At 60.0% G+C, this 13,197-nt stretch overlaps 1 protein-coding gene across 1 annotated transcript; it reads right to left on the bottom strand.

Moving 5' to 3' along the window:
• Window positions 1–404: 404 nt before the first annotated feature.
• Window positions 405–12,021, bottom strand: TSPO (translocator protein). The gene is made up of 4 exons (XM_067698322.1): window positions 11,881–12,021; window positions 3,475–3,685; window positions 1,315–1,453; window positions 405–839 (listed from the first exon to the last, which is right to left on the bottom strand). The coding sequence occupies exons 2-4, from the start codon at window positions 3,654–3,656 to the stop codon at window positions 651–653; spliced, it is 510 nt and encodes a 169-aa protein (XP_067554423.1). The 5' UTR covers window positions 3,657–3,685; window positions 11,881–12,021; the 3' UTR covers window positions 405–650.
• Between the last annotated feature and the right edge of the window lie 1,176 nt (window positions 12,022–13,197).

Below are 13,197 nucleotides of genomic sequence, written 5' to 3'. Positions count from 1 at the left end.
GGCATGAGTCCCAGCACCCCAGGGACAGGTTGGTCGGTGTCCCCTGCTCTGGGCCCAACCCCATCCTGGCTGAGGCCAGCAGAGGACCACTCTTGGCGCCCGAGCAGAGTCAGGCATTGGACCAGGCAGGCTGTGGGCCTGTGCCCTTCAAGTGGCTGGGTTGGGCTTCCTGGACGTGAAGGAGGTGGGCAGGGCCTCCTTCCTCAGCTGCAGCTATGCCAGTGTCTGCTGCTCCACCCTGGACGGGCCACCTCCGCTCCTGGAAGGGTCCCGAGAATTGTGGCGAAGCCCCGGCCGGGCCCAGCGTCATCTGGATGGTACAACCCGGACACATCCAGCAAGAGGACGAGCCCCTCGCCCTCCCCACGGCCAAGGGTCCCCCCCAAGTAAAAAGGCCACTGCCAGGAGGTTGAAAAACTTTATTTGGCTTATAAAATTCCACATTCTGACAGCGAGCTTCGAGCAGTGCAGAAAGCACAGAATTCTGTTTCTGGGGTGGGGGCTCGGCCTGGAGCACCTCTGAAACTGCTGGTGACCCCTGGGCTGAGACCGGACACACAGGCAGCCTGGCGGCCAGGAGAGCCCGGGGGCCACCACCACCAGCAACGCCTGACCCGCAGTGGCTGCAGTCCTCGGAGGACGGGGCGCCTTCATTCCGAGAGCCGACGGCCACGGCTGTGGTCCTGGTTGTCCCGCCAGACGCAGTAGTTGAGCGTGGCCGCAAAGGCCAGCCAGGCCAGGTACGGGTAGAGCAGGCAGGCGGCCGGTGGGCTCACGTGGTGCCAGACCACGGCCGTGGCTGCCGCCACTCCACCCATCAGCAGGAGGTCCACCAGGGCCTGCACAGACACAGAGGGACGACAGGGAGGCCTGAGGCTCCACGTACCCATGGGGCTGTGTGTCCCAGCTGCCCACCACCACAATGCCTGAGGGAACTCTCCATCTGCCTCTCAGTGACCTGGCCAAGCCCCTCCCCCTTTTCTGCCTCGGTTTCCTCATCTGTAAAATGGGAACAATTGCCTTCCCTGACTATGTCATGTGTGGGGTGCACAGCACCAGGTGTAATGTGGGTTCTCCTATACCAACGGCCCCTAAACCCATCAGAGCCCCACAAGGCTTCCTGCATTGGAAGAAGAACAGCTGAGGGGCCCTGGTCCCCTAAGAGCTTCTGAGGAGACGTGAACCAGCAGCCAAGTGCCTCCCCTGCCCCCGCCCTTAGACTCTGACCCTGGGAGTCTGGGATGTGATGCCCCATGTCCCCCAAGGGAGGGGCCGTCTCCAGGGACCAGGGAGACAAGCCAAGGTCACACTTACCCAACCCATTTGTCGGGCACCGAAGAAGAGGGGAGGCCATGCCCAGTTCAGAGCCAGCTGCCCAGCGTAGAGGCCCAGGGGAACCACAGCCTCCTTCGAGAAGCCCCCCAGCTCTTTCCAGATCATGTAGGAGCCATACCTGAAAGAGAGGCTGCCGGTCAGGGCACCAACAGGGAAGAGGCCATGAGCCTCCCTGCAGGGCTAGAAGCCAAGCTCACTTCTGGGACCACACACTGATGGCTCAGGCATGCCCTGCCACTGACTGCTGTGTGGCCTCAGGGAAGTTGCTTAACCTCTCTGGGCCTTTGTTTCTCACGGGGTTGCTGTGGAGATTCTACTTAATACACTGGCAGTGCGTAGGGCAGTACCTGGCACATGGGACACTCAATAAATATTTGACATTATTATCTTCATCAGTTCTATAAAGGGGGAAGCACGTAAGGCATGCAAGTAAACAGGATGGGACTTTTGGGCTGGGCCTTAGAGGATGAGTATGAGTTTGCCAGGGGGAGGCAACGAGGATATGCAAAGGCTTAGAGGCATGCACGAGACCCCTGAGTGAGCCTATGTTACTGGTGAAGTCTGGGGGGCACTGGGGAGGTGAAGCAGAAGAAGGCCTGGTCATGGGGCTCTTAGGGCCACAAGGACAACAATAACACCACCAATAATAATAGCTAATGCCCTCCAGCATTTACACACGCAGGCACCGCTCCTTCCGAGCATTAGCTCATTCATTCTCATGGTAACGTCATGAGATGGGCAGTACTACCACTCCCATGTTACAGGTGCAGAAACTGTGGCACAGACAGTCAAAGCGCTAAGGGCTCGTGGCAGGCAATCAGTAGGTGAGTCAGCATTTGAACCCGGGTGGTCTGAGGCCAGAGCCTGGGCTTTTTATTCTGTGAGGGGTTGGACCTTATCTGGGCCACAAGGAGTTTCCACGGGGTTCCACAAGAGAGGTGCCAGATTTATGCTCCATCAGGATGTTGATGGCGGTGGGAGGCCTGGAGGCTGGAGCAAGTTAAGGCAGAAACAGTGGTGCCTGGGCCGGGACTGGGAGGAGAAAGCAGGATGCAGGAGGGCCTGGGGCTGGCAGAGGGTGTGGCCCAGGTGACACCCAGGTTTCCAGGACTATCTTACTCCCATCAGAACCCTGGGGTGGACTTCCCTGGTGGCCCAGTGGTTAAAAGTCTGCCTGCCAATGCAGGGGACACGGGTTCAATCCCTGGTCCGGGAAGCTCCCACATGCCACAGAGCAACTGAGCTTGTGAGCCACAACTACTGAAGCCCGCGCGCCTAGAGCCCGTGCTCCACAACAAGAGAAGCCACCGCAATGAGAAGCCCGCGCCCCGTAAAGGAGAGTAGGCCCCGCTTGACGTAACTAGAGAAAGCCTGCGTGCAGCAACGCAGCCAAAAATAAATAAATAATTTTTTAAATTAAAAAAAAAAAGAACCCTGGGGCATCAGCCTGGTCTCTGCTACCTGCCCTCTGCAGCCCCACCCTGCACTGGGCTGGCACAGAACCAGTATGCAGGGAACCTTCCAGAGAAGGGTAGGAAGCCGACCAGTCTCCTGGGTGCGGTTCCCACTGGAGCCACCGGGGGGTGGCGTGGGGGGGCACTCCCCCATCCAGTCCTGCTTTGCCTGGTGGCAGTTCCTGGGTCTAGTCCAGGAAATCCTGTAGGGTTTCGACTCCAAAGCCCTGTGTCTGTGGGAGGTCCCTTGTCGAATGGGGGGGTCGTGAAAATTAACCGAGACGAAGCCTGTCACCGGGCAGGTGCTCGACAGATGGCTACTATTACTGCTGTTCTTACTGCTACCGACCTTGGAAGCATCCACATGCCCACGTCTGAACTTTGCACACTGAGCCGGCCTCAGCCTGCTGTTGTGAAAACAGCCAGAATGCCAGTACGGGGTTGCCCGCCCCTCCCAAAAGGCCCCAGAGGAAAAAGTTCAGTTGTGCAACCAACAGGCCCCATCGTTTTCTCCACCCTCACTTGCCAAACGAGGCCAGGAAGTGGTACCCACTGCCCCGGGAACACCTGCACAGCTCCCGCTCTGGAGGAGAAGCTCTGCCCTCAGGCCTGGGCCTCGCCCTGCCCTGCCTGCCCCGGCAGGTGGACAGGCCCAGCTGCCAGGCCAGCACCCATGCCCACCTACCCCATGGCCGAGTACAGCGTGCCCCAGATGGGAGCCAGCGTCCAGCGGGGCGGGTGCCACGAGGGCTTCTGCAGGCCGGCGTACCAGCGGAGACTCTCCCCGCGGACATAGTGGGAGCCCAGGAAGCCCCCCAGACTGGGCACCAGCGTGAAGCCCACGGCGGGCACCCAGGGCGGGGCCATTGCTGCTGCAGCTGCTGTTCCGGAAAGTTCTGAAAGAGAAGACAGGGCTGGGGTGAGAGGCGGCGATGCTCCAGAGCTGGGGCGGGGCCTCCCCTGGCGTCTCCTGAGGACCTACTGTGCACAAACCCGGGGTGGGTCTGTTACCAGCCCCTCATCACTCATGGATCAACCAGTCAACTGATGGAACAGCAGGAGGTGCAGAAAAGATGTGTGAGGTTGGGGGGCCGGTGCTGAGTCCGCCCTGCAGCCCCACCCAGCCCAAGGGCCCCAGGGAGTGCGCTTCCACCCCCACCCCCACCCACGAGGCTGCCCTGTCGGCTGCACGTCCACCCCTGCCAGGCTCCTGTGCGCTCTCACCCTCACCCTTGACCTTGGGTCTCCTGGCAAGTGCCCCCTCCTCTCTGCTGCCTCAATCACGGCCAGTTTGGGTCCCCTCCACCAAGAAGGCTGCCCAGCCCCCCTCCCCAGGCGGTATGCGATGCCGCCTCGGTCCACACCCTGCGCCTGACGCTCCAATACTTCTCATTCGGTCATTCGTCATTCATGCAACAACAGGTAGCAGACAGAGCTTGGCTCGAATACCCGCTCCCCACCAACATACCGTGGCCTCCGGCAAATGAACAGGACATCAACGTGGCCGACCTGGGTCCAGCCCAGTGTAGGGGGGTCTCTTTGTACATCATCCCACGGGCCCACCCTGAAATCACCTCCCCTTCCCTGTGTTCCAGGGAGGGAAAACAGCCTCCCTGGGGTCACACAGCACTCTGGGGTCAGGCTCTGCCCAGGTCGAAAAGCTGCTGGGCCCTGACGCCCAGGGCCATGGACGTGGTGGGTGGAAAGGGACAGAGTTTAAGGCTGGTGAGGGCCCCTCAGCAGCCCTGAGAGGCTGACGGGGCTCAGGGCAAGGAAGGCCTGGATGCTGTCACCACCACCTCCAGGGCTGGAGGCCCCCAGGCAGGGACAGAGGGGACCCAATCTTCAGGTCTCTCCGTTCTGCTCGTCAAACACTCCCCCTTGCCCAGCAGCCCCCAGGTCTGCGCTGAGGACCTACTAGGCGCCCCGCAGTGCTCAAGGCTCCCGGGGAGCTGAGCTCATTGGGGCTGAGAGTCCAGCCAGACAGCAAGCGGGGCCCTGGGCTGGGGTCGGGGGCCAGCTCTGCCTAACCTGCTGTGGGACCCCAAGCCTATCAGCACCCCCAACTGGGCCTCGGTTTCCCCACCACAAAATGAAGGGGCTGAGCTCCTGCTAACACGCCCTGACTCTAGTTGGAGAAGCCGGAGTGTCTGTAGGAGATAAGAAGCCACACAGATGGATTACGTTCAGCAAACTTGCAGGACGGCCTGCTGGGGTGGGGGCTGGGCACCCACGGCGGATGGAGCGGAAGAGGCCCAGACCTCAGACAGGGCACCCCGACCCGGGATCAGAGAGAAGATGGTGCTGGAAGGGCACGGAGCACTTTCTCCCAGGACACGGGAGGGGACTGCGGCGGGGGAGGAGAGAGGCACGAGGCAGACAGGGCAGCAGGTACCCGGAAGAGGCCGTGCGTATCCGGAGGCAGTGGGGAGCCATCGGGGCTTCCGGGTGGAGGGCGAAGGCTGCCCAGGGCAGAAGGGGCAGCGGTTAGCCTGGGGCGGCACAAAGCTCCGTGAGATGCAGAAGCAACCTCAGTGCCCAACACCGGGGACTGTTAAGGATGGGTCAACCCCCAAGTCCAGCTTGGAGGACTCTTTAATGATGTGAAAACTGTCCTCAACATAACATTAAGTGCAGAAAGCAGAATATAAAATTGATACAGAATTATCCCAATTTTAGCAAAAAATGGATATGCATTTTAAAAACGGTAACAAGTGCGTGAAGACGTTAGCAGCCATCACCCTCATAAAACAAACACCTCCTGGGGAACGGCTGTGAGCCTGGCCCAGGCCCAGGCCCGACCCAAACACTGTCTTTCTGTCCTCACCCTTTGAGGGTCCCACACCATCTTATCCCACCTGCCGACGGACCCATGGTGCAGAGCGGCGGGGGCGTTTGCCCAGGGCCCCTCCACAAGCGGGTAGCTTGGGAGTCTAAGGCCCACACTCAGCAGAGGGATTTACGACGCTTTGTTATTGCTTTCCGAAATGCCTATAATGAGCATAATTTTAAAAGGAACAGTCGGAGAGTGTCAGGCATCCAGCAGAATCCGGCTCTGCCATCTAGTGACTCTGATTCCTCCCCCCCGGGCCTCAGTTTTCTCGCCTGTCGAGTGGGGACAGCGAGCTCATTCCCCACGATCACTGCACAGATGAACCGTGAGGACGAACACTGCCCAGGGCTGGCTGGTGACAAGTAAAGGTTCCTGAGCTTCTCCCCCCGCCCCTCTCACCCCACCCCCGGCCCTCTGGTTTCCAGGGTGCACACAAGTGTTCCTGGGGTGGGGGCGAGGGTCTGATCTCACCACAGTACGAAGGCCCACCTCTCCCGGGGCCAGGAGAGCACTGGCCCCGTGCTGCTGCCAGGTGGATGTGGAGCCCTGGGACCCAGCCACCACTGTGTCGTCTCGGGGGAGCCCAGGCCGCCTCGGCCGGCTTTCTCACCTACGCCATGGGGCACAGCCCCGCTCAGCCTGCTTGATAAACGTGTTGGACCCGCAGCCAAGTGACAGCCCTTCGGCAGCGCTAACAAGCTGTGTTCAGTGCCTGAGGGCTCCCCTGGACCGTGACCTGAGCTGGGCAGGGGGGAGGGCTTCACCTCGCACTGACTCTCACACACAGGTAGGGACACGGAGGCCCAGGGGGTCGGGGGCTGAACTGTGCCTTTTCCCAGGAAGGTCCCAATTTATGCCCACTTTGTCCCAAAAGAATGGCCCCCCTCCCTCTCAGCAGTGCTCCTTTTACAGGTGACCAAGGTTAATGCCACCAGTGTAAGACACATGACACGGTTCACAGAGGTGGACACACTCGCTCTGGTATTCGTGCCCCAAACACAAACCCCAGTCCAATCATGAGAAAACGTCACAATCCCAGACGGAGGAACATTCGACCAAATACCTGGCCTGCGCTCTAGCACTCTTGGAAAGGGTCAAGGTCACGAAAGGCAAGGAAAGACGGAGGGAAATGTCACCGACTAAGGACAAATAACAGCTAAACGCAATGTGGGATCCCAGACAGATGGGGTCCTGGGCCAGCTGAGCACGTTAGCAGGGTTACCGGCACGGTGTGAATTTCCTGGTTCCACTAGGGGAAGCTGGGTGAAGGGTACGCAGCAACTCTCTGCACTACCACTGTAACTTTACTGCAAGTCTAAAATTAGTTCAAAATGAAACATTAAAAAGAAAAGAAGGGGCTTCCCTGGTGGAGCAGTGGTTGAGAGTCCGCCTGCCGATGCAGGGGACGTGGGTTCGTGCCCCGGTCCGGGAAGATCCCACATGCCGCGGAGCAGCTGGGCCCGTGAGCCATGGCCGCTGAGCCTGCGCGTCCGGAGCCTGTGCTCCGCAACGGGAGAGGCCACAGCAGTGAGAGGCCCGCGTACCGCAAAAAAAAAAAAAAAAAAAAAAAAAGAAAAGAAGGACCCTGGTTTGGACACTAACACGCACAGTCTCTGCTTCGGTCCCTAAGCCCCACCCCTGACCCACCTGCCATCAAGACCCCTCAGAGTTTGCTGATCATTTATTTGTTTTCTATTTCTTATTGCTTTTGGTTAATGGAAATGAGAGTCATATAACATAAAATGAACCATTTTAAAGTGCACAGGTCAGTGGCATTTGGTACATTTCCCAATGTCGTGCAACCATCTCTACCAAGTTCCACCCCAAAAGACGCCCACCCATCAGCTCACTCCCCGTTCCTCCCTCCCCCGGCCCCTGGCAACCACCATCTGCCTTCCGTCCCTGTGGATTTTCCTTTTCCACACGTTTCACACAAATGGGATCACACCTTATGTGGACTTTGGGGTCCGGCTTCTCTCACTGAGCGTGTGTTCGAGGCTCACCCACGTTGTAGCCTGGGTCCCTACTTCTCCCCACGGCGTTGTGGGCAGGGGCACTCGTGTCACCCTGCCACGGCACCCAGCCGGTGCCCGGGAAATCCCCAGCGTGCCAGCCGACGGGGCTGGAGAGCCCACCACCCTGGTCCCTTGCTGTGCAGAACAAACACACCCAGGAAGAGGTGGTGGCTCTCCCCTCTGCGGTGACAGAGTAAGGCCTGAGCCCACGCTTCTGCTCAGCCTTCCAGGCTGCTGTGTTTATGCACCACTGGGCCAAGGGGATTAAAGGGTCTGCCCAGCCTGAGGGTCAGAAAACAGGTAGGTCAAATGCCCCACAAGGAGAGAGCCCAGGCAAAGAGCTTCCTGGGGCCTCACGGGGACTGCCAGGCTCTTGAATCACCCGATTAGGGGACCCACCAAGCTGAGTCATGCTGGGTGGGGCAGGGCGGGGCAGCTGGCCCAAGCAGGCCTGAGGGAGATCCATCCCGTGATGGGGTTAGGGTTAGGGTTAGGGTTTGGGTTAGAGCCACTCCAGTGGCCAGGAGGGGGCGCAGGGCTCAGGCAGAGACGCAAAGCCACCCACCCGCCCTTCATCTGTTTCCGTCAGAAGGTGACTAAGCGCCCACCTCGGCCCTGCCTGCAGTTCTCTTGGTGAAGCCGAGCCAAAGCTCCTCTCTGGGCCTCGGTTTCCCCTTACATCAGGTGGGTGTAACCTGCACTGTGTGCCTCGTGGGGCTGTGGGCAGGCTCAAGGGAGGTCCGGATAAGCCAGGGGATGTGGGGGTCAGTGCTGGGGACCACTCATGCCTCCAGGAGAAGAAGCCACATGGCGCAGACCCAAGGCTGAGAAAATGTCAGCCGGTTGGTCACCCAACGCTCAGTGGGTGAAAATGCTTCCAAAAGGCCCCGCCCTCAAGGCCTGGGGCCACTGAAACTACGGCCAAGAAGGGCAAAGCAGAGAGCGGAGGCCCTGGGGTCAGGAGACTGTGCAAGGCCTTCGGGAGGGGTGGGGGGCGGAGCCTGGTGCAGGGCCCGGCTGTATTCATCCTGGGTCATCGCGGCTTCACAACAGCCGCAGGGGTGAGGCCAGCTGCTTCTCTTCTCAGGCCCCGAGTTCCACATCTCTCGGCCTCCATAGTGGGCTCCACTTTCCAGATGAGGAAACCGAGGCACAGGGAGTCACAGAACTTTCCAGGTCTGGGTGACTCTGAGACTTCCTGAAACACCCCTCCAGCTCCTGATCTGGAAGTCTGCTGGCCTCAGCTCTGGGCCACACAGCCAGTCACAACGATGGGCTGTGTCACCTCCCCTCTTCAGCTTCCTCCTCCATCGTGACAAGGCCCTTAAGCCCTGCCCCAGAAACCTGCGGGGGGCCCAGGGCTCATCTCAGGCCACTCCCACCCCACCTCAGCCATTCCACCCCCTGCCTGGGTGCCAGAGGATCCTCTCAGGACCAACAGCCTCACTCTCCCTCCCCAGCACCAGGGCCAGGGTCCCAGCCCCGCCAAGGCCTCAGGTCCCAGCTGGGCCCGTGGACAGCAGTTTCAGGATCGGAATCCTCCCTGCCCCTGGGGTGAGACTAGGATCTCTCTCCTAGCGATGCTTCACTCCTGGGCCTCTGCGGCCCCGTCTGTGAAGGGGAGGTGGCGGCAGTGGGCCTCGGGAGGAGCTTTCTGTTCTCTGAGGCCTCCCTATAGAAGGTGACAGGAACTGCTGCTCAGAAACAGAACAGAGTTTTGCCGTTTCTCTGGTCCCCACCTCCTGGGCTGTACCCAGCCCCTCCTGGGTCCTATGTCTCCTTCAAGCCACCACCGATGGTCTCAGGGACCTGTTTTAAGGCTCCTTTTTTTTTTTTTTAAATGACTCACAGCTAATCGTCTTCATTATAACCTCTGTTAATCTTTTTCATTATGAAAGTATCCAATGTAACAGACAGCAGGTCTGGAAGCCCAGCTGGTCTGGGATGGGGTAGGGCTGGGGGTGACAAAGGGGAATCTGCTTTCCGGAGAATGACTATTGAGACAGAGAGCACGCTCAGGCATTGCTTGCACAATCAAAGATAAGTAAAAGAAAATATAAATAAGAGACAGATTCAGAAATGAAGTAATGAAAAGTCAAAAGTGTATACGGCACAAAGTACGCTCGCCCCCTGTCAGCACCTCCCCTACCCCCGCTCAGCGATCCACTGTCAGCGGTTTCTGGTTTCTGGCTGAACCAGCTGGACACCATTCAGTCATGGCCAGGCAGACACACACACACACACACACACACACACACACACACACACACACAAACACACACACATTCCAGGCACACACTCCTCTGGGCATGCACTGTGGAGGAAGCAGGGCTTTGAAATCAGACCACGAGCATTTGAACCCCAGCTGCATTGCTCTGTGCCCCTGGGCAGTTTCTTGGGTGAGCGTCAGTTTCCCCCCAGTTCAGAGGCTCCCTTGGAGGCCCAGGGCTCTGTCTGAGGCTCCCAATGCGGAAGCTGAGCAGCCTGTCTCCTTGCTCCCCGAAGAGCCTTTCTCCTCAGCCCCTTTCCCGACCAGTGGACAAGAGATACTGCTTCCTGGGAGCGGCCCCTGGCCTCCCGCTGCCCTGTGTCGGGCTCCCCACGCCACTCCCCAGAGAGACACTGGGGCCTTCGGCCCACATCCAAGCAGCCTGGCCTTTGGGCCGTGGGCCTGCTGTGCACCAGGCACTCTGGGCCGTGCTCCTCGTACACAGCCTCATCCTTGGCCGTGACCCTTTGGGACACCCTCAGTTACACATCCTTAGGGGAGGCTCGAGTCCTGCCCCTGCCCCTGCCGTCCACCCTGCAGCATGTGGCTGGTACCAGGTACCATCGTGCCCTAGCAGGCCAGCCCGAGAGGCTCCCAATCCGGGCCAGGCCACAGGCCTCGGCAAGGCTGGCTCTGGCACTCAGCCATGTGTTCACAGCTGGAAGCCCCCCTGTAAGCAGATAGGGTCGACTGCCCCCCAAGGAAGAGAACCGTGCATGGCTTTCTTGACACAAGAGAAGCCATTTTAGGCCTAAGCCGTTTTGTGATCGAAGCCTGGCCACAGGGCTTGCCCTTGAACAGGCCTCTAATAATCTTAAGGGAATGAAAGAACAGACAACTGTTATCAGGCAAGAGAAATAACAATAGCAAAGATAATAAGTCAGTTGTAAAGACTCCCAGTTCTGTCTCAGTGGTAAAGGTTACCCCGAAACACGTTTTTGAGCTGTTTTGCAGAATTTAAACACATCTCCCTACCCCCACCCCAAGTGCTCAGCTACCAGATCAGCTGGAATCTAAGGGACAAAAAGCTGACCTTTGCTGACCCGTCGTAACTTCAATCAACTAAAGCTTGGACTCTATAGACCTCTGCCCCAATTCTATGTTGAATTCTCCTCTGCTCAAGCCCCTTCATGAATAGGCAGCTTAAAACTTCCCCAGTTTGGCTGTTTGGGGAGACACTTTTTTGGGAAAGCTCCGAGGCGCTCTCCTTACTTGTTGGAAGGAATAAATCCTGCTTGCTTGTGCCTTTTGGACCCAGTTTTCCAGGAACAACACGACCCCTCCCACCTGGGCTCCCAGCTCCTTTGCAGGAGGGGCAGGGGACAGGCAAGTCCCAGCGGATGCCCAGCCCACACCGGGACGTGTAGGTTACAGTGCATCTGAGCACTTGACGGGGATCTAGGGACCCGGTCCTAAGGCTCCGCGGGGCCTTCACTGGCTTTGGACAAATAACTTCCCCTTCTCTGGCCTGGGTTTCCTCCCTAGAAATGGGGTGTCTCAAGTGGATCAGGAGCCCGAGGTCTCCCAGGCACTTTGTGATCCTCAAGGTATCCCGCTCCTCCACTCCCGCCCTCTGCCGGCCGCGGCTGCTCAACTACCGGATTGGGCGGGAAGCGGGGGTGCCTGGTCCCTCCCGCGGCTCCGCTTCCCGCGGGACCCGAGGGCCCAGCGGGGTGCGGCGGGGCGGGGGTGCCCAAGTTCCCCCTTCCGCGCCCCCAATCCCGCCGGAACCCGGCCGCGCAGGAGCGCCGACCGCTGAGGCCAGGGCCGGGGGGAGGGGTGTCACCGCCCCCCTCCCGCCGGCCGACCCAATGGCCGGGTCCCTAGTGCTGCTCCCCGGCCGCCCCCTGGGTCCCCGCCACCTCCCGCCGCAGTTTCCCCTCGGGCCCCGCGCCGGCGGGCGGGCGCTGTCGTGGGTCGCTGCCGCACGGGTACCCCTTCCCGCCGCCCCTTCGAAGCCCCGAACCCACTCACCGGCGACGATGACTCGCTAGGGGAACGGCACTGCGCGGCGGGAGGTGGGGGCCGGGCCCGGACCCGGACCCGCCCGCGAGGCCCCGCCCACCCCGGCCCCGCCCGGCTTGGCTGGAAACCCGGGCGGCGGCCGCCGACAACCTCGCGGCTTGGGGCGCTCCCTCCTCTGGCCGCCCTGCCAGAAAGACGCGCCTCCCGGCCGCTTCTCCTTCCCACCGTGACCGCCCCGCCGCGCAGACACTGCCGGCTCTGCGGGCAGGTCGCATCTCTTCCTGTGCCTCATTTCTCCTATCTGTAAAGTGGGCCGATAGAGATCACCGATCTCAGAGAGGGCAATTACGTCGCCTGGCGGCAGAGCCCTGAACATCCTTCTACACAGCAACCCTGGCCACCATCTCCGGAGGAGAGCCCCAGTTCCTTTAGCTGTTGCCCCAGGACAGGAGGCAGCCCTGGCCCAGCCTCTCTGCGGCTGGCTCCCTCCGCCTCCATCTCCTCATCGGTAAAATGGGCACAGCATGGTGGGACTAAGGAGGATGCCACATGGTAACGCAGGAGACCACAGGCGCTTGGCATTCAGTGACCATCACAGCCCAGAGGTGGCCTCCAGTTGGCCAGGGTCACCCTGATGGGACAGCGTGTCCAGGCCCAGGCCTTGAGCACTTCACCGCCTCATCTGCATGCATTGCTTTATTACTGCAGCCCAGGGCCTGTCACTGCCCCCTTGACTAACTTGGCCTGGCGGGGCCCGCAGACTGCCAGAACCACAATTGCCCGAACTGGACACTTGGGGTGGGGGTCGGGAGGCCCAGGTGAACCCTGCCTGCTGCTCCTGGGCTGAAGTCTGACTTCCCGAGGCCCTGCCTTTTTTGCCTTCATGGACCTCTTCTACCTTTGACTGCGTTTGTATAAAGGCAGGTATAATCCAGGCTGGGTTCTTTTCACGTTTTTCTTCTGATTTTAAAAGAAATGAAAATATTTTCCTGGATCCCTCAAGGTACCACGGGCCCACACGTTGTGGCTACTGTTCCTCATGAAGTTGGTCTGGCCACGCCTCCCAGCAAGCGGCCAGCCCTCACCCGCTTCCTGTAAGGAGGTGCCCAGTGGCTCGGCTGAACGGCAAACCCGCCTGCCCCGGAAGACCCGGGGCGGGGAGGCAATGCAGCTTCCCTCCCGCCTCTCCCCTCCCGCTTGCAGGGCTCAAGGCCCACGGGGCATCCTGGGAGGCAGCGATTTCTGGTCCCAAATACTTGCTGGGCCCGGTGCAGGGGGCGGGCAGAGAACAAACACACTAGGCCTGCCCTTTTCACAGGTGAGCCC

This window comes from Pseudorca crassidens, chromosome 11 (assembly GCF_039906515.1).
Source record: "Pseudorca crassidens isolate mPseCra1 chromosome 11, mPseCra1.hap1, whole genome shotgun sequence".
In the NCBI taxonomy this organism is placed as follows: Eukaryota; Metazoa; Chordata; class Mammalia; order Artiodactyla; family Delphinidae; genus Pseudorca; species Pseudorca crassidens.
This window is presented reverse-complemented; position numbering and strand designations above follow the sequence as displayed.